Genomic DNA, 22,783 nt, shown 5'->3' with positions numbered 1-22,783 from the left:
GAAAAAAAATAAATACCAGGTAATATTTTGAGGAAGGCAATATAGACTGGAGCAGGGATCAAGAAAGCTTCATGTAAAAGGTGGCACCTGATCCTGAGCACTGAAAGAAATCAAGATTCTGAGAGGTAGAAGTGAGGAGGGTGTAGGGAAGAGAGATGAAGAATGGAGATAGAGTATCATGTGTGAGAAAAAGCAAGAACCTCAGTTTCATGGTCAGGATGACTCCAAATTTCCTTTTATCTTTTGTGTTCCATGAGTTTCAGACCTAGGTACTAACCACTGTGTTGCCTCAGGCAAATTGCTTAACCAGATCAGTAAAATGGGGATAATTCTTGATTGCCATCAACTACGCAAGGTCAGTGTAGGAGGAGATAAAATCATTAGTGTTTGGAGTTTCTCAGTCAAAAATCACTAGTAATTAGAGCTGTTACTTAATGTTGATATACATTGTTGGGGAAGGGGGAATGAATTAAAGTATGAATTCTAGGACTGAGGTCCCTATATAGCAAGAGTGACCATCAACTCCCCTCCCCTTTCCACAGACACACAGATATACATTCACTACCTTCTTGATGTAGGCTGTGGAGCCAAGCATGCTGGGAACAGTCAGACAGATATGTGATTTAGAGCCCATGTTACTTATTTACACGAATAACTGAGGGGGAAAAGAAGGACGAGAATAGTAAAAGGAGTCACTATGATTTGTGAGACCTGAACACCTCCAGCAAAATGAAACATTTACAGCAGGCAATAACAATAATGAATGCAATGAATAAAGTAGTAGTGGAAACATTAGAAGCCCTTCTTTCTAATAGCTCCCCTTCTCCCCACAAGGATTTAAGAGCTTTAAGCAAGAGTCCTGAAAATTCTCTTGGCTTGGGAAAAGCTTTACAAATACAGTATCAAATCAAACAAATAAATATTTATTTGGCACCTACTGTGTGCAGGACACCGTAGGCAGAGTTCATGTAATTTCAGCACTAAAAGACATCAGAAGCCCGTCAAGCTACCAGATATCGGAGAAGACCCTATTATTACATCTTTAGAAAGGGATAATCTTAGCCTTTACTGGAAGATGACTGCCCATTCTAGCTCTGAGTTGGCTTGGTTAGGAAGTTTTTCCTTATATTAAGCCAAATCAGCCACACCATAGCTCCTACCCTTCTTGCCCAGTTCTTTCCCTTAGAACTAAGCAGAACAAGTCTGATCCATACTCCTGATGGCAGACCTTCATAAGCATGAAAGTAATGGTCATGTTTCCCCTTACATTTTCTCCTCTTCAGACTAAAATTTCCCAAATGTCAATTTATCTTTAATCTCTCCTTATGTATTTGTTCCTTCCCTGCTGCCTACAGACTCAAGTCTCCCCTGTTCCTAAAAGAACCTTCAGTTGATCATTCCACCCCCTCAAGTTTCATCCCATTTCTTGTCTCCTTTTTAAAGCCAAATTCCTAGATAATTTAATCTATACTTGTTGCCTTCATTTCCTCACCTCCTACTCATTGTTGAAATCTGGCTTCCAACCCCACCTCTTAATTAAAACTGCTCTTTTCAATTTTCAATCTCCTAATTGCTAATTTTTTTTATTTTTTATTTTTGCCTTTTCTCCATGCTCATTGCTTTGGAAAATTTTTGCAGCCATTGACACTTTTGGACATTCCTTTTTCTTGTATATTCTTTCTTTCCTCAGCTTTTGTGAATCTGCTCTCTTCTTGCTTGTCTGGCTACTCCCTTTCTGTCTCCCTTCCCAGATATTTCTTTTCTGTAGTTGTTCCCCAAGTCTCTATGTTAAATTTTCTTCATTTTAGACACCCTGTTTTTGATGACTTCATCATCTTCTGAATGCTAAATTATCACCTCTGCACAGATTCCTCAGAAATCTTAATATCCAGCCATAGTCTCTCTCTCTCTCCTAAATTTCAGTTTCATGTCAACATCTACCTGCTGGACATCTTTATCTGAATGTACTGTAGGCAATATGAAAACTCATGTCTGAAAAAGAACTGTCTCTTTCCCCCTAAACCCATCTCCTTTCTGACTTCTTTTCTTTCCAATGAAGATACCATAATATTTCTCATCACTAAAGTTCATTTCTCTTTAACTTTTCATTCTTCTTTACCATCCCTCCCCATATCATGTGAACTCTTGCTTTCTGATCCATCCTCCACACAACTGCCAAAATGGTTATTTTTAATGCATAGATCAGATCCAACTCACACTTGAACAAGAAACACCAGTGGTCCTTGTGATTGTTGTTGTCCAGTCATTTCAGTTGTGTCCAATTCTTCATTGCCCCATCTATGTTTTGTTTTTTTTTTGGCAAAGATGGTTTGCCATTTCCTTCTCCAGGTTTCCCCTTCCCTCCAGTATAAAATATAAACTCCTCCAATGGACATCTAAAGTTTTTTGCACCCTAGCTCCACTTTGTCATTCCAGGTTTACTACATCGTGCTTCCCCTTACAACACACACATGGCAACCAAACAAACCTGTTTGCTGTTACTCTTCTATGATATTCATTTCCCACCACTTACTCGCAACATACTTTGTTTCTGTCTTTTAAACACAGATCCAGTAGAACCTCATTGATAAGGTCTTTCCTAAAATGCCCAGTTAAGAGTTCTCTCCTCCTGAAATGACTTTGTATGTATTTTCTATTAACTTACCTGTATGTATGTTATTATCTTTCAGCAGAATGCTAACTCATAAAGGGAATGTATTGTAATTTTTTCTTTTTTATTTTTAACATCAGTATCTTTACTGTGCCTGGTACATAGTAGGTTCTTAGTAAATCTTTCAGAATTTGATACTTTTTTGTTTAACATATTACATATTGACTTATGTTAAAAAAACTTAGAGTTTATTGCTGCCCCCTGGATCTTTTATTAACAGATGCTATTTAGCCATTGATCTGAAGTCATATACAAATGCAAATGATTTTTTAACTTAAATTTAAGACCTTATTACATTTATCAAATTTCATTTCAATAGATTTGGCTAATATTTCTGGCCTGTCAAATTGTTTTTTTAAACTGTCATCTAATGTATTGGCTATGCCTTCTATCTTTATATCATCTGCAAATTTGATAAATATTCCATCTTTGCTTTTATATAAGTCATTATTTTTTTAAAAATGGAATAGCCAAGGGCCAGGCACAGATCCTTTGGACACTCCTTTTTGGGTTGACACCTATCTATTAATGACTATACTTTGGATCTATCCATTTAGTCAGTTTTAAATTCACTTAAGGATGTGCTGATCTAGTTCACATCTCTTTATCTCATCCAAAAATGAAAACAGAAGAGATGCTTTGCTAGATCCAGTCCTATGTCATGTCTACAGAATTCCCTGTATTGCATTACTTACAAAACAGTGAAATGACTAAAGAAGTGGGATAGAGTGATGTTAAAAATATGGATGGCACCAGGGATGTTACAATAAATCTAAATGGTTGTGGATACACACACTGGGTTGTAGGAGAGACTGTGTTTGACTCTCCCTGACCTCATTTGGGGTTTTCTTGGTAAAGATATTGGAGTGGTTTGCCATTTCCTCCTCTTGCTCATTTTACAAACAGGATGATGAGGCTTCCTGACTCCATACTCAGTTCTCTGTCCACTGTGCCAGCTAGGCGCCCCCAAGCATGTTGGTAGGATTCCTAAAACCTTGTGTTCCACTCACAATAATTTTTAAAACCCAAGATCATCTTGGCATTATCATCTATGGAAGACACAAATGGAAATATTGCTCATACATGTCTGTGATACTTTATGGTTATAAAACAATGGTGGCAACTGGGTGGCTCGAGAGCTAAGCCTGGATATAGGAGGTCATGGGTTAAAATATAGCCTCAGCCACTTTCTAATTGTGTGACCCTGGGCATGTCACTTAATCCCAATTGCTTAGCCCTTACTACTCTGTTCTTCAGCCTTGGAATAAAGCTTAGTATCCATTCTTAGACAGAAGGTAAGGATTTAAAAACATCAACAACTTAATACTCACTATCTCATTGATCTTCACAAGAACCATTAGAGGTATATAGTACAAGTATATAAAGAAAACTAAACTGAGACCCAGAGAATGATTTGCCCAGGGGTACAATGTTAACTAGTGACAGAACCAGAAGTAAAATCCCAAGACTTGCAATCTCTAGTCCAATGGAGTTTCTGCTACCCTGTTGGCATGTAGAGAGTCAAAATCAGGAAGCCATGGAACAGAGAAGATAAGACATAGCAGCTTGGTTAGAGTAGAGAGTCTTCACTTGGCAGATATAAGAAATGGAGATAGATTTTGTTATTAGTGCACTCCACAAGCCTTATTAAGTGTTTAAAATGTGGCAGACACTATTTAAGGTGCCAACGATTCAGAGACAGAAATGACCCAGGCTCTGCCCTCAAGGAACTTATGCTCTATAGATGTTGATAGAGTGGGCAACTTGAAGCCTGCTGGAAAAATCAGTGGTCATAGTTGTATCTCACATTTTCTCCAAAGATTTGATTTTGATCTAGAATGAAGGAAAAGGCACTGTACCCACGTAGGAGGGACTCATAAAGCTCTCGATTCAGCTATTTGAAGCATTTTTTCTCTCTGCTGGAATATCTGGGAAGTCAAACTGTTACAAGTGCTCACAGCAGGACAAAGAAAGGCAGAATCAGTTGGGAGATTGCTGCCTGAGGATGAAGAATTACATTAAGGGGTCAGTTCACCACTCAGATATTGAAACTAAATCTCAGCAGCTCCAATCTCCTTTGCTCCTGTAAAGATGGCTCATTTACCCTCTGTCATCTCAGCAATTCTCTTCTTGATTGCAACAAGCCCATAAACTTGCACTCATTTAGATGCAGTGGGTAAAGTTCTGAATTGCCTGTCGACAAGCTAACTAGACGCCAAGCTTCTCGAAGGCCAGGGCTATTCTCACTTTCCTTGTGATCACGCTGAGTAAGTGCTGGTGACAGATTAATGTGCCCAGCTTTGCTGTGAACCGAGGGAGGGGACTGAAATCTTGTTAGTTTGCCAGGTCCTAGTAAATGACAACAGTGATGACATGACGACATGCAAAGTCTGATCCATATGAGAACTGGGTCTGCCCAAGGGCATAGAGACCTCTTATATAGGTTTTTCCTGCTACTACACCCCAGTGAAGCTAAGGAAAAAGGTTTATAAAAAAACACACTAAAACTTCAACCCAAACACTTGTCAAGTCAGACAACAAATGTTTATGAAAATACTTGCACTTTTTAAACAATGAATTTGTTTAGTTTTCTTTTTTAGGAGGAGGACAGGATGTCTGGATTAGTGTTCCTACTAGTTAAAAAGTATCCTAGAAACTCCCTGCACCTATTTAAATTGGCAACTTATAGTCTTAGTGACTAGCTGGGGGGGAAAAACTTGTATATTCCAGGATTTGAACCCAAATCTTCCTTATACCAAGTACAAGACTTGATCCCATGTACCACAACTTTTTTTCCCATACAGAGTATAAGCATGTCAGGAGCAAGGATTATTTCTGTTGCATTTTAGTCATTTTTTTCCAAGTCCATCTCTCTGTGACCCTATTTGGATTTTCTTGGCAAAGATGCTGGAGTAGTTTGCCATTTTCTTCTCTGGCTCATTTTGCAGATGAGGAAACTGAGACAAATAGGGCCAAATGACTTGTTTAAAGTCACACAGCTAGTAAGTGTCTGAGGCCAGATTTTAACTCTGGGAATGACTCCAGGCCCAGTGCCCTATATACTGGGCCACCTAGCCACCTGAATTATATATAGCTTACTCTCCTTTAAATGCTCGAAGCCCAGGACAGGACTGGGTACTTGATGAATGCTCCATAGATTGAAGAATAAATAACAGAGAGTACCTAGGGGAACAGAGGAATAGAGAGATAGTTATAGTGAAAACAGATGGATTTAAAATCAGAAAACATAGGCTGAAATCCTGGTTCAGTTACATATTACATATGCAGGGTCTTGAGCAAAATGCTTCCCTTTCTGAGTCTTATTTTCCTTATCTCTAAAATGATAAGATTGAATCAAAAAATCTCCAAGATCCCTTCTAGCTCTAAATATCATGACTCTCAAAGAATGAAGAAATAATTTATTCCACAATAAATACTTAACATCAAACTTTTCTCTGTAGTCCCAGAATTGGAATTTTATAAACACAATGGAGTTAGGAACCAAAGATTTGGACCTAGAAAGGACTTTAGAGGCTAAACTTCAACATTTTACAGATGAGATAACTGAAGTTCACAGAGCTGAACTAACTTGCCCAGTGTCACACAGGAAGTAAATGATAGAGCCAGCATTTGAACCCAGATCTGATTCTAAATCAAATTTTCTTACTAGCACACCAGTTGGGCAATTCTTAACTGAAAATTTCCACCTACTTTCAAACCCAGATCTGATACCTTCAAATTCATCACTTTTCCCAAAAAGCTAGACTTCCTAGTAACCCATGTAACCATGACATTAGAGATTATTTAAAAGATTGCAGCAGAGAACTTCTCTTTCTTTACCAAGAAAATATAGGTTACTCTCCATAAAACTCTTTCCTCCCCCTTTTCTATGTCCTGAAGCCTCTTGACATCATCTCCCATTCTCTTCTCCTTTCCTCCAGTCTATGTTGAAGGAAGTCCTTCTTCTTCCCACATTTACCCTTGATTTCATAGCTCCTATATATTGTCTTCATGATCATCACCTCTCCTCTTAATCTTTAACCTTTCCCAATTTACTTACTCTTTCCTTTCTTCCTACAAATATACATAGGTCTCCCCATTTCTTAAAACAAACCAACCAACAAAAAATAAATTTCACTTCACCTTGTCATCTGCACAAACTAGGGTCCATATCTCTCCTCAATTTCATGAGACCCTGTTTGTTTTGACTACTTCTCCTCAGTTCAACTCTTAGAAACCTCTGATTCCATCGCTCAATTGAAATTATTCTTTCTGAAGTTACCAGTGAGTTTTTAAGTGTTAAGTTCAGTTTTCCTTTCTCAGTTCTCTTCCTTCTTTCCCTTCCCTGTAACATTTGATGCTGTTGGCTACCCTCTCCTTCCAGATACTTTCTCTTTATGTTTTTTGACTCTGCTTTTGGTTTTCTTAGCATGGAAGAGACTATTTCCACTCACTCTCCTTTGCTGGAACATCATCTATATCTATCCCCAACTATGGGTGTACTTTAAGGTTCTGCCCTGGGTTTTTCACTTTCTCTCTTTCATCTTTCTCCTTATTCCTCTTGTCTTTATTCCTCACTCAACATATCCATTCAGTTGGCAAGTATTATAAATTTTGTATTGCCCACAGCATTTCTACCTTTCATGAATTCTCCCTTCTAGCCAAACTGTCTTCTTACCCCTCATTCATAACACTCATCTCCCATCTTTATTAACTGAACTGGCTATTGCCCATGTTTTAAAAATGCTCTCTTCACCTTCATTTCTTAGAGTCTCCACCTTTCTTCAAGGTTCAGTCCTTTTCTGAACCCCTCCACCTCCACCCTAGATGCTTGTGTTACTTCCTTCCCCATGAAATTATCGTTTATGTATTTTTTATATTTTAAAAATATGTGTACCTGTTGTTTTTCCCTATAGAATATGAACTACTTGAGTTCAAAGACTTTCATTTTTGTTTTTATATCAACAGAGCCTAGCATAGAGCCTATCTAGCATGTAGTTATTATTTAACAAGTACTTGTTGATTGATAGGATAGATATAGGTATAGAGACTTAGTTTGTAATTTTATTGGTCTATACCTGTTTCCTCTATCAATGCAGACTGACACCTTTTCTTCAAATTAGTATTTTTTTAAATCTTTACCTTTTGTCTTAGAATTGATACTAAGTATTGATAGTAAGTACTAAGACAGGAGGCCAGTAAGAGCTAACAATTATGGTTAAATGACTTAACCAGGGTCACATAGTTAGGAAGTGTCTGAGAGCAGATTTGAACCAAGGACCTCCTATCTCCAGGTATGGCTTTCTATTTATTAAGCCACCTGCTGCCCTTTAAATTAGTCTTTTTAAAAATTTTTTATTTTGAATATTTTCCCATAGTTAACATATTTCATGTTCATTCCCTCTCCCCTAACCCCCTCCAAACCCCCTTAGCTGATGCGCAATTCCACTGGGCTTTACATGTATCATTGATCAAGGCCTAATTCCATATTATTGATAGTTGGATTAGAGTTATTGTTTAGTGTCTACATCCCCAATAATATCCCCATCAGCCAATGTCTTCAAGCAGTTGTTTTTCTTCTGTATTTATCCTCCCATAGTTCTTCCTCTGAATGTGGCTAGTTTTCTTTCTCATAAGTCCCTCAGCCTTGCTCTGGATTCTTGCATTGCTGCTAGTAGAGAAGTCCATTATGTTTGATTGTACCACAGTGTATCAGTCTCTGTGTACAAAGTTCTCCTAGTTCTGTTCCTTTCACTCTGCCTCAATTCCTGGAGATCATTTCAGTTCACATGGAATTCCTCCAGTTCTTTATTCCTTTGAGCACAATAGTATTCCATCACCAACAGATACCACAATTTGTTTAGCCATTCCCCAATCAAAGGACATTCTCTCATTTTCCAATTTTTTGCCACCACAAAGAGCACGGCTATAAATATTTTTGTAGAAGTCTTTTTCCTTATTATCTCTTTGGTGTATAAACCAAGCAGTGCTATGACTGGATCAAAAGGCACATAGTCTTTTAAAGCCCTTTAAGCATAGTTCCAAATTGCCATCCAGAATAATTGGATCAGTTTACAACTCCACCAGCAATGCATTAATGTCCCAATTTTGCCACATCCCCTCCAATATTCATTACTCTCCCTTGTTAGTTGTGAGGTGATATTTCAGGGTTCTTTTGATTTTCATTACTCTAATTATTAGAAATTTAGAATACTTTCTCATGTGCTTATTGATAGTTTTGATTTCTTCATCTAAAAATTGCCTATTCATGTTCCTTGCCCATTTATTGATTGGGGGTACAACTTAGTCTTTTTTTAAAAAAAACTTTTACCTTCTTTCTTAGAATCTGTATTGGTTCCAAGGTAGAACAGTGGTGAAGGCTAGGTAATGGAGATTAAGTGATTTACCCAGGGTCATATAGCTAGGAAGTGTCTGGGGTCAGATTTGAACCCAGGACTTCCTGTCTCTAGGCCTGTGTCAAATCAACTTAGTCTTAAAGAAATGCCTAGACCATTGAAAGGTTAAGTAATTAGCTCAGGGTCATACAGACAGTTTATGTCAGAGGCAAGACTCGACCATATGTTTTTCTGATCTTTAGGCTAGTTCTCTATCTACTACACCATGTTAGTCAAATCTAAATTACCTTCCCCCATTATAGATGAAGAAATTAAATTTCAGAGAAATTAAAAAAAAAACATGCCCAGTGCCATATGACTAGTAAGTGAATGAGCCAGACCATAAACCTGAATCTGACTCCAAATTCAGCATTCTTTCCAGTTTGTTGGTTAGGCAGCAAATTTCCACATGGTTGCCATTTTGTGAACGAGTTTAAAAGTGTGTGATTGTGTGCATTTCTCAATATGTATGCAAGATTTTGTCTCTTTATTTTTTAACTTTTTTTTAAAATTTTAAACCCTTAACTTCTATGTATTGACTTATAGGTGGAAGATTGGTAAGGGTGGGCAATGGAGGTCAAGTGACTTGCCCAGGGTCACACAACTGGGAAGTGTCTGAGGCCGGATTTGAACCTAGGACCTCCCGTCTCTAGGCCTGGCTCTCAATCCACTGAGCTACCCAGCTGCCCCTTTTGTCTCTTAATAAATTGTAGAGAATTGGGCAAATGAAAAGTTTACTTTGCTGTTGCTTAGACACAACATTTTCCCACTAATTTTGTGGTAACTCTGGGTCACCTGAATGTTTACCTCCTTTGCTCAAATAGTTTTGCCTCCCTTCCCTTCCTCTCCCCAGCCCTTCCTTTGAATTCTTTAGCTATACAGCTGTTCAGTTGAACTTGAGCCAAACTTGGCTCATAAGTAGTAGAGTTTTTTTGTTTCTTCCTTTCTCTGATGTTTGTAGAATACAAACCCTCTATCACCAGTCTAATGGGACTCATTTTACCATCTGCAGTCCATTGGGAGAAACTCCCCCTGTCCATTCCACAACACTGTAATTTTTGAGAAATCACTTACTGTTGTAATCATACCTCCCCCTATTCCCAGTCCTGATGGGAGTCATGTACAGCCTAGAGTCAGCTGAGTCATAGAGCAAAAATTCAGCACCTGCCAAACCACAGTGTGCCAGGCTGTGGTTGGGGGCTTCATGCTGTATTTGGACTCTATTCTCATCAAGCATTTAAGAACTGCCACTTGGTAAGATATTTTCTTTAGACTTCTTTTTCTTGATCTCAGAGTAAAGAATTAGGAGTGATGAATGATAGTTGATTTTGGATTGATAGGGCAAAAACTTTCCAATAATTGGAACTGTCCTAAACTTCCCTGTGTTGTAGTATGGACTCCTTTCCCTATATGTTCAATGGCCATTTGCTAGAGATGTTAGAAAGAGGATTTCCCTTTGATTACAAATTTGACTAGATGACAATATCATAGAATCATAAATTTAGAACATTTAATTTATTTTTTGTTGCTACTATTCTCAAGGATGCTTCTTTCTGTGGGCCTCAGTTTCCTCTTCCATAATAAGAGGACATTGAACTTAATGGCTTGCAAGGTCTTTTCCAGGAATCTATAACCTGAAGCACAAACCATTCTTTTAAAATTTTTTTAATTTAATTTAAAAATTTTTCCATGATTCCATGATTCTTATTGTCTTCTTCCCTTCTTCCTGCTCACCTCCCAGAGCTGATAAGACATTTTACCAGGTTATACTTATGTTATCACTCAAAACATATTTCCATATTATTCAGTTTTGTAATAAAGCAATATTTAAAGAACAAAAACTCAAATAATATATCCTTTTAAACAAGTGATAAATCATTTTTTTCTGGATTTCTATTCCCACAGGCCTTTCTCTAGGTGTAGATAGCATTCTTTCTCATAAGTCCCTCAGAATTATTCTGGATCATTGCATTGCTTTTACTAGCAAAGTCAATTACATTTGGGTGTCCCTCAGTGTTTCAGTTATTGTGCATAATGTTCTCCTGGTTCTGCTTGTTTCACTCCACATCAGTTCATGTAGATCTTTCCAGTTCTTACAGAAATCCATTGATTCATTTTATAGCAAAATAGTATTCCATCATTGTCATATACCACAATTTGTTCCGCTATTCCCCCATCAAGGGACATCACTTCATTTTCCAATTTTTTGCCACCACCAAAAGAGCTGCAATAAATATTTTTTGTACAAACAGAACCTTTCCCATTTTTTAAATCTCTTTGGGATATGAGCCTAGTAGTGTTATTGTGGATTCAAAGGACATGCATTCTTTTAAAACCCTTTGGCATAATGTCCTAATTGCCTTCCAGCATGGTTATATCAATTCACAACTCCTCCAGTAATGCATTAGTGTCCCGATTTTGCCACATCCCCTCCAACATTTATTGTTTTTACTGTCATATTGGGCACTCTGCTAGGTATGAGGTGGTACCTCAGAGTTATTTTGATTCTCATTTCTCTAATCAGGAGGGATTTAGAACTTTTTCGTATGATACAAGCCATTCTTTTAATAACATTTTTGTGGTGATGCTCTGAGATTAGGAAACATAGAATGTTACTATCTTCACAGAATCAAAGCTAAGAGGCAACAGAAGAGGCTCATGATGAGGGAAAATAGGCTGCAATGTTACCAGTAAGAATTCGAATGAGAGAAGTGGTATAAGAGATATTGTAAGTGATCTGGATGACTAGAAAAGAAGTCTGGATAGTTGTGGAGTAGGAGTAGGGAATAACCATTGGTGAGCCCATATGCTGAATTCTTATCTGCACAGTGCCAGCAGATATGGCAAACGTGTAACACACTGAGTAGAACACCCAGTGGAGGATTTATGAAAGGCCATGGCCAAGAGTTGAATAGAAGCAAAAAGGTATGGCTCACTTGTGATGTGTCAAGGAAGAAAGTACTCAACCCATGAGATCATAGATTCAGTGAAATGACCATATTTCTATATTGAGGCATATTCAAGCAAAAACCATGGTTTTACATAATATTTTTCCTTACTTCAGGAAATGGAATATGGAATCGTGAATCCTGGGTTCAAATACCAGCTCAGAAACTTACTACTTAGTTTAACAGTTCTGAAAGATGTAGGAGGTTAACTGAAAACTTGAGTGATGAAGTATTTTGGAGAAATTTGGGTTCATTAAAACATGCCTCAAAGAGAAACAAAGTGAAGTGGACAATATACAGTATGTCTACCATAATATAATATAATAATATAAATAGAAAGAACAGCAACAATAGAAAAACAATAGAAATTGAAATTGAATGGGAAGACTTAATTCACACCACTGAGTCTCAGTTTCCTTATCTGAAAAATAGAAATAACAATATTTGACCTACCTTATTCATCAAATTGGTGGAAGGAAATCTCTTTGCACATTGTAAAACACTTTAATAATGTTATAATTGTGGCATATATTTGGACATTCATACTTTTAGACATTTGTAATTTAAATTGTTCTGACTAGGCCCATATGTTTTCTTTAAAAAAATTCAAGGATTTAGAGACAGCAGGAGATTTAGAAATAATGGAATCAAAGATTTAGAGCAAGAAAGGAATTTAGATACCATCTAGATTACAGACGAAGAAACAAATCCAAAGAAGTTAAGGTGACATGCCTAATATCAAACAAGTAGTAAATGGCAGAGCTGAAATTTGAATTCAGGTCTTAATCATTCAAGTCAGTACTGTCTTCTTTAGTTAGTCCAACCCTTCCTTTTATTTTTTTAAAACTTTACCTTCTGTATTAGTATCACTTCTAAGAAGAGTGGCAAGGGGTGTTAAGTGACCCACCCAGGGTCTCATATATAAGAAGTGTCTGAGGCTTGATTTGAATCCAGGTATTCCCAGCTTGGGGCCTGGTGCTCAGTCCATTGTGCTATCTAGTTGTTCCTTAATCCTCTAATTTTAAATCTGAGGAAAATTTCATAGGTTGAAAATGACTTGCCTAACGTTATTCAGTTAAAAGTTTTCAGTTTCAGAATTTGAAACCAGAATGTCGATTATTGAGCCAAAGGATCTAGGATCAAACCCCAGTTCTGATAATACCTGGGTGACTTTGGGCAAGTCACTTAATCTCTCTAATTTCCTCCTCTGTAAAATGATATGGAAAAATCTGTAAAAATTGTAGCTATGATATTTTATGGCCCAGTAATTTCTTTTCCAAGAGAATGATGATAATCCTTAAGATTCCTTACAGCTCTAAGCCTGTGACCCTATGATCCTATGACTTCAACTCCAGGTCCTCTGATGAACAATCCTGTTGTCCATCTATACAGAAGCTGCCCTTCTTTTACATACATACATACAAATATATATATACATATATATATTTCATTATATCAATCTTATCCTTGAAAAAAATTGCCATGTTAGAGATTGTAGCCCTGGGTGTCCCACATGAAGTTAATAAAAAAGAAGCCTTTAATGTGGGACAAAGTGCTCTGGATAACAACCTCTGTGCAGAGGTCTAAATGTTCTTTTCTGTTGAATATTTCTGGCCAAAGTAAAGATGGCAGATGAGCTATAGTCCCAAAACTTTGCTGTTTCCTATGAGATTACTCATGAATCCTCCTATGAATTAAACTAAACTCAAGTACCTACAAAACTGCAAACCTACATTATACTACTGACTTGATAGCCTTTGCTCACAGACCTATTTACTGAGCTCTGTAGCACTTATGATCCCTTATGCATCATGTCCACCCTGCAAAGGTAGTTTGTGACAGGTCAATGAAGGACTTAGGAACCTGCAAGGAATTCTGTCTGCCAGTATTTTCCTTTATACATTTCAAAGGCTCAGATGAAGTAATATTTGAAAAACCCCTGATGCATGACTAGAAGAATGCCAGGCAAAAGAAGAGGAAAAGTAAATTGTTATTTTGGTAATTTCCTAGACATTCTAACTTGTGTAACTTTGGGGGAAAGCCTTACCTTCTCTGAGTCTTAACATCATGTGTAAAAGCAAGAGATTGAAAAAGAAAATGTCCTCTGTAGCTCATTCAATGACTTGTTTTTATCTATGGGAATGCTGGTATCATATGGCTGAGATATTATTAACACTTTTTTCCCTTATGGATATTGGAAAGAGAACTATCACTTTAAATTGTAGAACAGAAAACCTTGGGAAAGAGTCAGTAAAAGGCTGCGTCATATACCTATACATTTCCCATTTCCCAAAGTCTTCTTTGCTAGGTCTTCATTTATTTCCCAGCCTCTAAATGTGAACATTTTCAAAGGTTCCATTCTCTGCCCTCTTCTTCTGCAATCACAGATTTATCTAGTCAGCCTTATGAGCAAGTAAAGTCTCTGAAGCCAGACATAAATTTTAGGTCTTCCTGAATTCAGGTCCACCTGTCCATCTTCTCTGCCACTTAGCTACTTCTAAGTGGTCAAATAAAGAACTAGTCAAAGATGTAACCAGGCTACAAATCCAACCTTTAGATACTCATGAGAAACAGAGAAAATTTCTAGTAGCTGGACAAAGGAAAAGAAGAGGGCCTATATTTTATAAAAAATAAAGGCATGACCCTAATTATTATCAGTTTACCTAATCTGTCTGAAGCATATATTAAAAGAAGTCTACAAACATCTCGAAGATAACCCAGGGCCATATAATAACTACCATGATTTCATAAGGGATTAATCTTCTTAATCCTCTTCTATGACAATAATAACCAGACTTGATTCCAAAAGATTTTATTTTCAACAAACAGGGAAATATCTTCTAGTTCCTATTCAACACAGTTCTGTTCCCATAGATACTTTGCAGCCTGTAACGGTCAATATGGATTATGGTAAAGCTAGACAGGCTTAGGAACTGTTTGAATGACCAGATTCAAAACGAAGTGATTATCAGATCAACATCAACTCCAGTGGAATGCTTTAAGGCATACATTGTCCCTGTACTTCTAAACCTTTTTGTTCAGTGACTTACAAAAAAGCACATAGAACATGCTTATCAGATTTGTAGATGATTCAAAGTAATGACAGAATTGTTATTTTGAATTATCTGAACAAAATGTTAGATTAAATGTAAAATAATTTAAATACACTTTAAATTGTATAGATGGAAAATTTTAGATGTGGGTTCAAAGAAATATAATCCACTAAATGGGTATAGGGTGGAAGAAGGTATAGATGGATAATGATCAATGTAAAAGTCATCTGAGGTTGTTTTTTTCCCCTTTTATAAGCTCAATATGAGTTAACAGAGTGATATGGTAGCCAAATAACAATTTAATCCCAAGTTACATTGAGAGAAGTGTAGTCTATGGAATATAGGAAGTTTTAATCACTTTCCTCAAAACCTACTTGGGGTATAGTATACAGATCTAAGTGCCCTGTTTTAGGAAGCTAGAACATATCCCAAAGGAGAGGGTCCATTCTGTTAAGGAAACTTGAACTCATTTGAGAATTGGTTTAAGGAACTGACAATGTTTAACCTGAAGAAGAGAAGCTTTGGGGGTAGAGGATAAGACTTCAAGTATTTGAAGGGTCTTTGTGTGGAAAAGGGATTGAACTGTTTCTCCTTGGTTCTGGAGAACAAAACTCATCAAATAATGCAGTGGTTCCCAAGCTTTTTTGGCTTACCACCTCCTTTCCAGAAAAAATATTACTTCGCCCCCTGGAAAATAAATTTTTAAAAATTTTAATAGCAATTAATAGGAAAGATAAATGCACCTGTAGCCATCACCACCCTAATGGATCGCTGCAGCACCCACAGGGGGCAGTAGCACCCACTTTGGGAATCATTGAACTAATGGGTGGAAGCATAGAGAATCAATCATATGTTAGTCTGATGTGAAGAAAACATTTCCAAACAATTAGAACCACCCGAAAGTGGAGTGTTTTGCTTTGGGATATGAGTTTCCCATCTCTAGAAGTCAAGCAGAGGCTAGAAGAACAATTGTTGAAGATGTTGTAGAGAAAATTCCTGATAAGCTGTGAGTTGGACTGCATGGTTTCTGAAGTGTCTATCAACTCTATAATTGTGTAATTCTAAGAAAAGGCTCTGTAAATACTTCCGGGATACCTGATTTCATCCATATAAATGCTCCCTTAATCAATGTAGACCCAATCCTTCTATTCATGAAGAGATCACTTAATAAGTTGTTTTACATGATAAAATTCACTTTTTGCTGGCTCTCTTTCAGGTTTGGAGCTTCTCTGAACCTAACTAGGCTGCTATTTATAAAATAGATATGTAATCCATGACCTGGATATACTTGAATTTGGCATGACTTACCTGAGTTTACCCCTAAATGGTATGCCTTTCAAAAGCCCCTGACTACTTTCATGTCATAATGAATATTTTGGTGGAGAAGTTTTTTTGATTTATAACAAATCTACAATATTAACCAAAGCCAAGGTTGTCTCTTTCAGACCAGTGTGTAAATAGTGACCTTTTCTAATCAATGAAGGAGGTATTCTAAACCAGAGGATCATAGGGCTAGAGTTTTAAGGAATCTGAGTCTATCTAGACAAACCTCCTCATTTAACTGATAAGAAAACAGACCATCAGAGAAATGTTTTGCCAAAGGTAAAGTCAGATAAGCAAGAAACAGAGGCAAAATTTGAACTTGGATCCTTTACCTCCAATTTGAATGATCTTTCCTCTGTAAAATGTTTACTTCTTACCAGCATTAAGGAGAAATGTAACTAGGTTTTGTGCCTATAATAACATATCAGGTTATTTTAAAATTCTAAATAGCCAGGCATGGTGGTATACAGCTATAATACTACTGATAGAAGTTGATGCTTGTGGGTGACCTCAGCTCTGGATTTATGAGCCACAGTAGGAATGAAATGTGACTGTGTGTTCTCACTAAGTCTGGCACTAATATGGTAATCCACCAGGAACTGGTCTGCCTAAAAAAAGGGTCAACTGATTTAGGTTATAAATGGAGTAGATCAAAGTTTCTGTGCAGATCAGCAGTGGTATATTTGACCAATGAATGGTGGCTGCACTTCTAGCCAGGAAGTAGGCAAGGATGACCCAGTCTCCATTAATGAATGGATAGAGAAATTAACAGATAGATGGAAAGGCAGATTCAAAATTATAAACTATTGCAAAAGTGTATTTCTATGGAACAGAATGAGGATTGGATTTAGATTTCATCTAAAATTGGGTTGCCTTGTGGAATTCATTGGCTCCTCATCCCTGGAGGTATTCAAGCCAAAGTTGGGCTATAATATCTATTGTCAACATTGTAAAGGCAATGTGTGATTGAGGTTGGATTTGAGTAGATGATTGGTCCTTTTCTAGCTCTGAGATTCCATTATTCCATTCTGCATACCTTAGTCCTGAATTGATGATTTGGGGTTTAATCTTACTTTAATTTTGGATTTGATTAATTCTCTTTTTTTCCTAACATCTTGTTGTCTTGTTTATTTTTACATTCCCGCCCCCCAGAACCTCCTACGCCCATTGCTCCTCCTGAGTTACTGGCTGTTGGGGCCACCTACCTGTGGATTAAACCAAATGCTAATTCCATAATTGGAGATGGTCCCATCATCTTGAAGGAAGTGGAGTACCGAACAACCACAGGCAACTGGGCTGAGACCCACATCGTCGATTCCCCCAACTACAAGCTATGGCACCTGGATCCTGACGTGGAGTATGAAATCCGAGTGCTGCTCACCCGGCCAGGTGAAGGTGGGACAGGGCCCCCGGGACCCCCGCTGACCACCAGGACCAAGTGTGCAGGTAGGGAGCTCCACTGATTGATTGCCTTGGGGACTGGCAGGCATTCAGATTCCGTTTCCCCTCTTGGCATTCTGTGATGGCATAATCCTTTAATGTTTGCCAAGTCATGTTTCCCATGCTTGATAGTGACAGAAAAGGCTCAGTCTGTGCTTTCGAGTCGCCTTCTGGTTCAGGCTGTGTTTCCCAGCTCTTGCCTAGTTTTCCTGCTCAGAGAGCGTGTAATCACTGGGCAGGTGTTTAGAGGAGGCTTGCCTGGGGCTCCACAGACACTTTGTTAAACTTACTGGCATGAAGTTATTGTGGAATGAATGGAGCAGCCCTGCAAGCGACACACAATGGGTTCTTACCTTCCTTCACAAACCCTTTTGTGGGTATTGCTGTAAATACCATCCTGACTGCTCATGGTTTTTCCAAAACACCAGAAAGAAGGTCAACAAGCCTACCAAATGTATGCAGTTGTGGAATTGTATAAACTTACTTGGTGATGGTAGAAACTAAGTAACTATATACAAGGGGGTTTTATCTCTTCTTGAAAGTTCACTGTAATAATAATTATAGGTAAAATCTTGGAGTTATATACTCAAACATGAGTCTACTCAGGCTCACCTTCAGTGAGTTCTCATTCATAACCCTTACCACTGTACATCTGACCAGCTCCAGCTATTCTCCTAAACCTCCCCTGCTGCCACGGAGACTCCCTTGGACCAGAAGAGCTCCCACTACAAATTTTGACTTTTCTGGAGACACAAAAGATGATACATATTTCTACTTCAACCCTATCCCTGACTTGGCACCCTGAGGTTTGTTCTTGAATGCAACACACAAATTTACACCACCAAGAGGAAGGAAGAGCCAGCCACCAGTGCCTTCAGGGGCAATAACTCAGATATAGCTCACTATATTATATAAAAATCTGGCTTGGCAAATTCCTCCCTAGTGAAGCTAGGGAGGGTCCAGGTCATAAATAAGTGGAGTGGAAGTGATTCTAGATTCTCTGGCTCTGGCAGCATTCCTACATCTGGATGGAGTGGGGGGCTCTTTGCAGATGTGGCTGCAGCTGAGTGGGACAGGCATTGTTTAGACCCATGGCTGCCTCCTGGGGCATGTGAATGTCTTTGCTGAGAGTGATGGTAGTTGTGGTAGTTCAAAGTTCCTGTTGGATATGTGGAAAAACTCAAGGGACTTGGGAAGTAATGGTGTCCGAATACTTTGAATAGCTGAATCCCAAGCATTCTCTACAGTCAGCATTGGTATGGCAACCATGATTCTAGCTGATAAAATCTCTCCCACCCCCCACTCCCTGATTGGACCTAGCTTCTCTTGCCTTCAACTACAGAGAGAGTTGACTTCTCCTGCTGTAGCTATTCCTGCCTTGTCCTTCCTTAGAAACTTTAAAGGATACAGTTCCCCTGGGAATAGTCTTCTGGTCAGCTTATGCTTTGCTGTCTTCATCATCAAGCTCTTCTGCTTAAGTACTTCTCTGTTTTGATTGTGAGACACAATCCTTCGCCGGCATGGCTACTCCTGACTCATCTCACTTTGCTAAAGCTGGCCAATAGCTATTTCACTTCTGTGACCTGGGGAAAGTCATTTAACCACCCTGAGTCTGATTCCTCATCTATAAAATGAAGAGGTTCATCTAAATTGCCTTGGATGTTCCTTCTAGCTCTAGGCACACCTATGGTTCTGTGATGGAATGAAAAGAGGGAGGGGGAATACAGAGAAGAAAATATATAGAATTCTGTATTTCAGAAACATCAATGAAAGAGATGTTAGCTGTGAAAGTCTTTTAAAAATAAAATCTATTGTATCTGTCCACTATCAGCATAATTAAAGGTTGACTTTGCTCCCTTTTAGGAAAAGTAGAATGCTATAGAGGAAGGGTCCTTAATCTAGGATGTGTGAACTTTTTTTTAACATTCTGATAGCTGTATATATAAAATTGATTTTCTTTGTAATTCTTTATATTTTATTTTGTGCATGGAAAAATCATTATTCTGATAAGGAATCCATTAGGTTTCACCCGAGTGCCAAAAGAGCCCATCACAAAAATAAGATTAAGAACCCGTACTATTCTAGAAAGTACCCCAAACTGAGAGCTAAGAAATGTGGAATCTGGGTCTGACTCTGACACTAACTAGCTCCATGATTGAGAGCACATCATTTCCCAACACAGTAGGTCTCAATTTCCTTTTCTATAACCACACGAGATTGGACCAGATAATCCCAAACCATTTTCAAATCTAAAAGTGTTGGTATGGTCATTGTGGCCCCATCCCTTCTCAATTTTAAAGGTCATCCACATGCTTAGGAGAGATCTCATATCTTTTATTAAATAGCTCTTCAGCGGCAGAGATATCTTATTCATCTTTGTGTCCCCAGAGCCCTGCACAGAGTAGGCATTTAGAGGATGATTCTTGAATGGAATTGAGTGGAATAAGAGTAGTTCATTGTGCCTGTAAATGATATACCTGGCTATGGCCCCTCCCAATTTTGGTGCCCAGACTCTATTCTCAACCTTCTTTCTTGAGCATACCAGCCTTAATGTGAATATCCTATGGGGAATCATTCTTTAGGAGGTGAAGGAACTAACAAAATGAATGGAAATGCCCTTTTCTTAGGTTTGCAGAAAGGCTTTTGATCAAATTCCTCATTGAAACCTGATTATGAAACCTCTTGCTTTAAAAAGGACATAAAGATGTGTTATTAAACTGGCTAATCTCTTACCCCAGCTTTGTAATACACTTTGCGTCCATAAAAGTAATTGATTGGCTCCTGCTGCTGCAGCTTCTCTTTGTCCACAGGGTAAATCTGAGGGCTTCTAGGGTTTTTGATCTTTACAAATGCTGTTCCAGGTACTTTAGCCGTCCCCATGGACTTATTTGCTGATGATCATATAATACATTTTGAAATTCAATTGCAGGATGATCATCTCAATAAAAATTTACAGTCTCTTGCAAAATGTTGCCCAAACCTAGAGAATGGCTTTTACATGTTACAAGCTCAATTTTGTGGCTCTCACTATGAATGTAATTAGTTAGGATGCTGTATGTGGTATTACATTTTCAAAAATGCTGGTATTTTAAGTAAGTAACAGTTACATTCCTGAATGGACCATATTTTATAAAATGGGCCACCCAGAAGATAATCGCTTCCCTACATGAAGCTGATAGTACAAGGATACTCTTTCCATTATAATTAATCTTTAAAAGGCTTTCACAGCCAATATCCCTTCAGGGATATTGTTTTTGGGGGCTGTTAGGCTGTGGTTGTGTGATGCTTTCTTTATTAATAATTACATACAAAGTGCACCCAATATTTCACTTAGTAGAACATTTAAAAGCTCGAAATGCCCAGAGTGTCATTTCTGCCCAGAGGAATTTGGAACAAAAGACTAGACAAGAGTAAAACATGGAGTTGAACAGTTGAGATAATGTCCATCATGAAGAAATCAATGTTAGGAAGCAGAACAGTAGAAAGGCATTCTAAGGAGAAAGGGAAGAGAGGAGAAGCAAAAGGCCCATTTCCAGGAAGAGGCAGTGGCCAGGCATTGCAGAAAGAAGAGTAACCTGTTGAAGCTTCCGGAGAGCTGAAGCAATTTACATGAGAAAAAACCAGGATAAGTTTAATCTTGACAGAGAAACAAAGGAAGCCAATGGAGGGATTTAAAAAGCTAAGTCATTTTGCCACTTCTCTGGAGAAGAAAAAAAAGAGATAGATGCTACTTTTTTCTTAAGCCTTAGTGTGCTTCATTGTATAGCACTGTCCATCATATGAGTGTTGTATCGCATCTCTCACTAGATAGTAAGCTCCATGAAGATAGTTCTAACCTGTTTCTAGCCTTATTGTACATTATTCTCTTCTGATGCGGGCTTTTATAATCCCTCCACATGACATTGCATTTCTGATTTCCATGTTGTTGTACTGGCTATTCCAACTCCCTGGAATCCTTTCCCTGCCTCTTTCCCTTTACTTCAGAGAATTTATTTTTTCCTTCAACATATAATTCAAGCACTCCCTTCTACAGGAAGCCTGCCCTGACCTCCCCAACTGCTAATGCCCTCCTCCCAAACTATCTTGTATTTGACTCCTTTGTGCGTATTTTTTATCAATTCTTTGCATATGCATTATATATTTATATATACCTGTCCTCTTTTAGAGTGTAAGCTACTTGAAGGTGAGAGCAATTTCATTCTTTATTTTCTTAGTGCCTAGCACAATGCCTAGGACATAGATATTTAATAAATACTTATTGATTGATCAACAAAGATAATATTTCTAACCAAGATAGAGAGTAGGGCTCTGAAAACTTCAAACACCTAATGCAAGTTTATGGAATGAATAGAATGAGTGAGCAGCTGGATAGAAGTCATAGGATGAGGTAGCCTTAGTAACTTTGTCTTTCTTGAAGCACTCTCTTCTCCTTCCTTTCTGACTGCCTTCAGTTTTCCTTCTTTCTTTTGGTGCTCCTTTTAGTCTTCATGCATCCTAACTGGAGGCAGTCCCCAGGTCTTTAGTCTTTTTATCTTTGTTCCTTCTGTTGTTGTTATGTTTTGTTTTAATTCTTATTCTGAGCTTTTTTCTGCTCCAAAAGTTTTAACTGGTATTTTTGTAACCCATGACATTAAAATTTGCACCTGCAAAGTCTCTTAGCTCCATATTTTCCCCTCCATTTCCAGTTGGATCACTTACCATCACCTAAAATCAGTAGGTCTAAAACAAAACATGGAATTTTCCCCCATTTCCCTTTCTTTGATGGTGCTACCATTACTCTTATCACCCAAGCTTCAAAGCTTAGGATCATCTTTGACTCATCTCATTCTCAAATCACTAATATCCAGAATTTTTCCTGTAAATTTTTCCTCTAGAGTAAACATTTATATATACATCCCCCATTCTCTAATCTTATTCCCATGTTGTTGGTCCATACCTTTATCATCAAAATCA

General features: G+C 37.9%; 1 protein-coding gene across 1 annotated transcript in view; it reads left to right on the top strand.

Moving 5' to 3' along the window:
- The window catches only part of PTPRT (protein tyrosine phosphatase receptor type T), an 846,734-nt gene that overhangs the window by 184,543 nt on the left and 639,408 nt on the right, over positions 1-22,783 (top strand). The window contains exon 6 of the mRNA XM_044659804.1: positions 17,543-17,836. Within this exon, the coding sequence (XP_044515739.1) occupies positions 17,543-17,836 (294 nt within the window). The remainder of the gene's footprint in view (positions 1-17,542; positions 17,837-22,783) is intronic.

This window comes from Gracilinanus agilis, chromosome 2 (assembly GCF_016433145.1).
Source record: "Gracilinanus agilis isolate LMUSP501 chromosome 2, AgileGrace, whole genome shotgun sequence".
Classification (NCBI taxonomy): Eukaryota; Metazoa; Chordata; class Mammalia; order Didelphimorphia; family Didelphidae; genus Gracilinanus; species Gracilinanus agilis.
The sequence above is the reverse complement of the archived record's forward strand: the minus strand, read 5'-3'. Positions and strand labels throughout refer to the sequence as shown.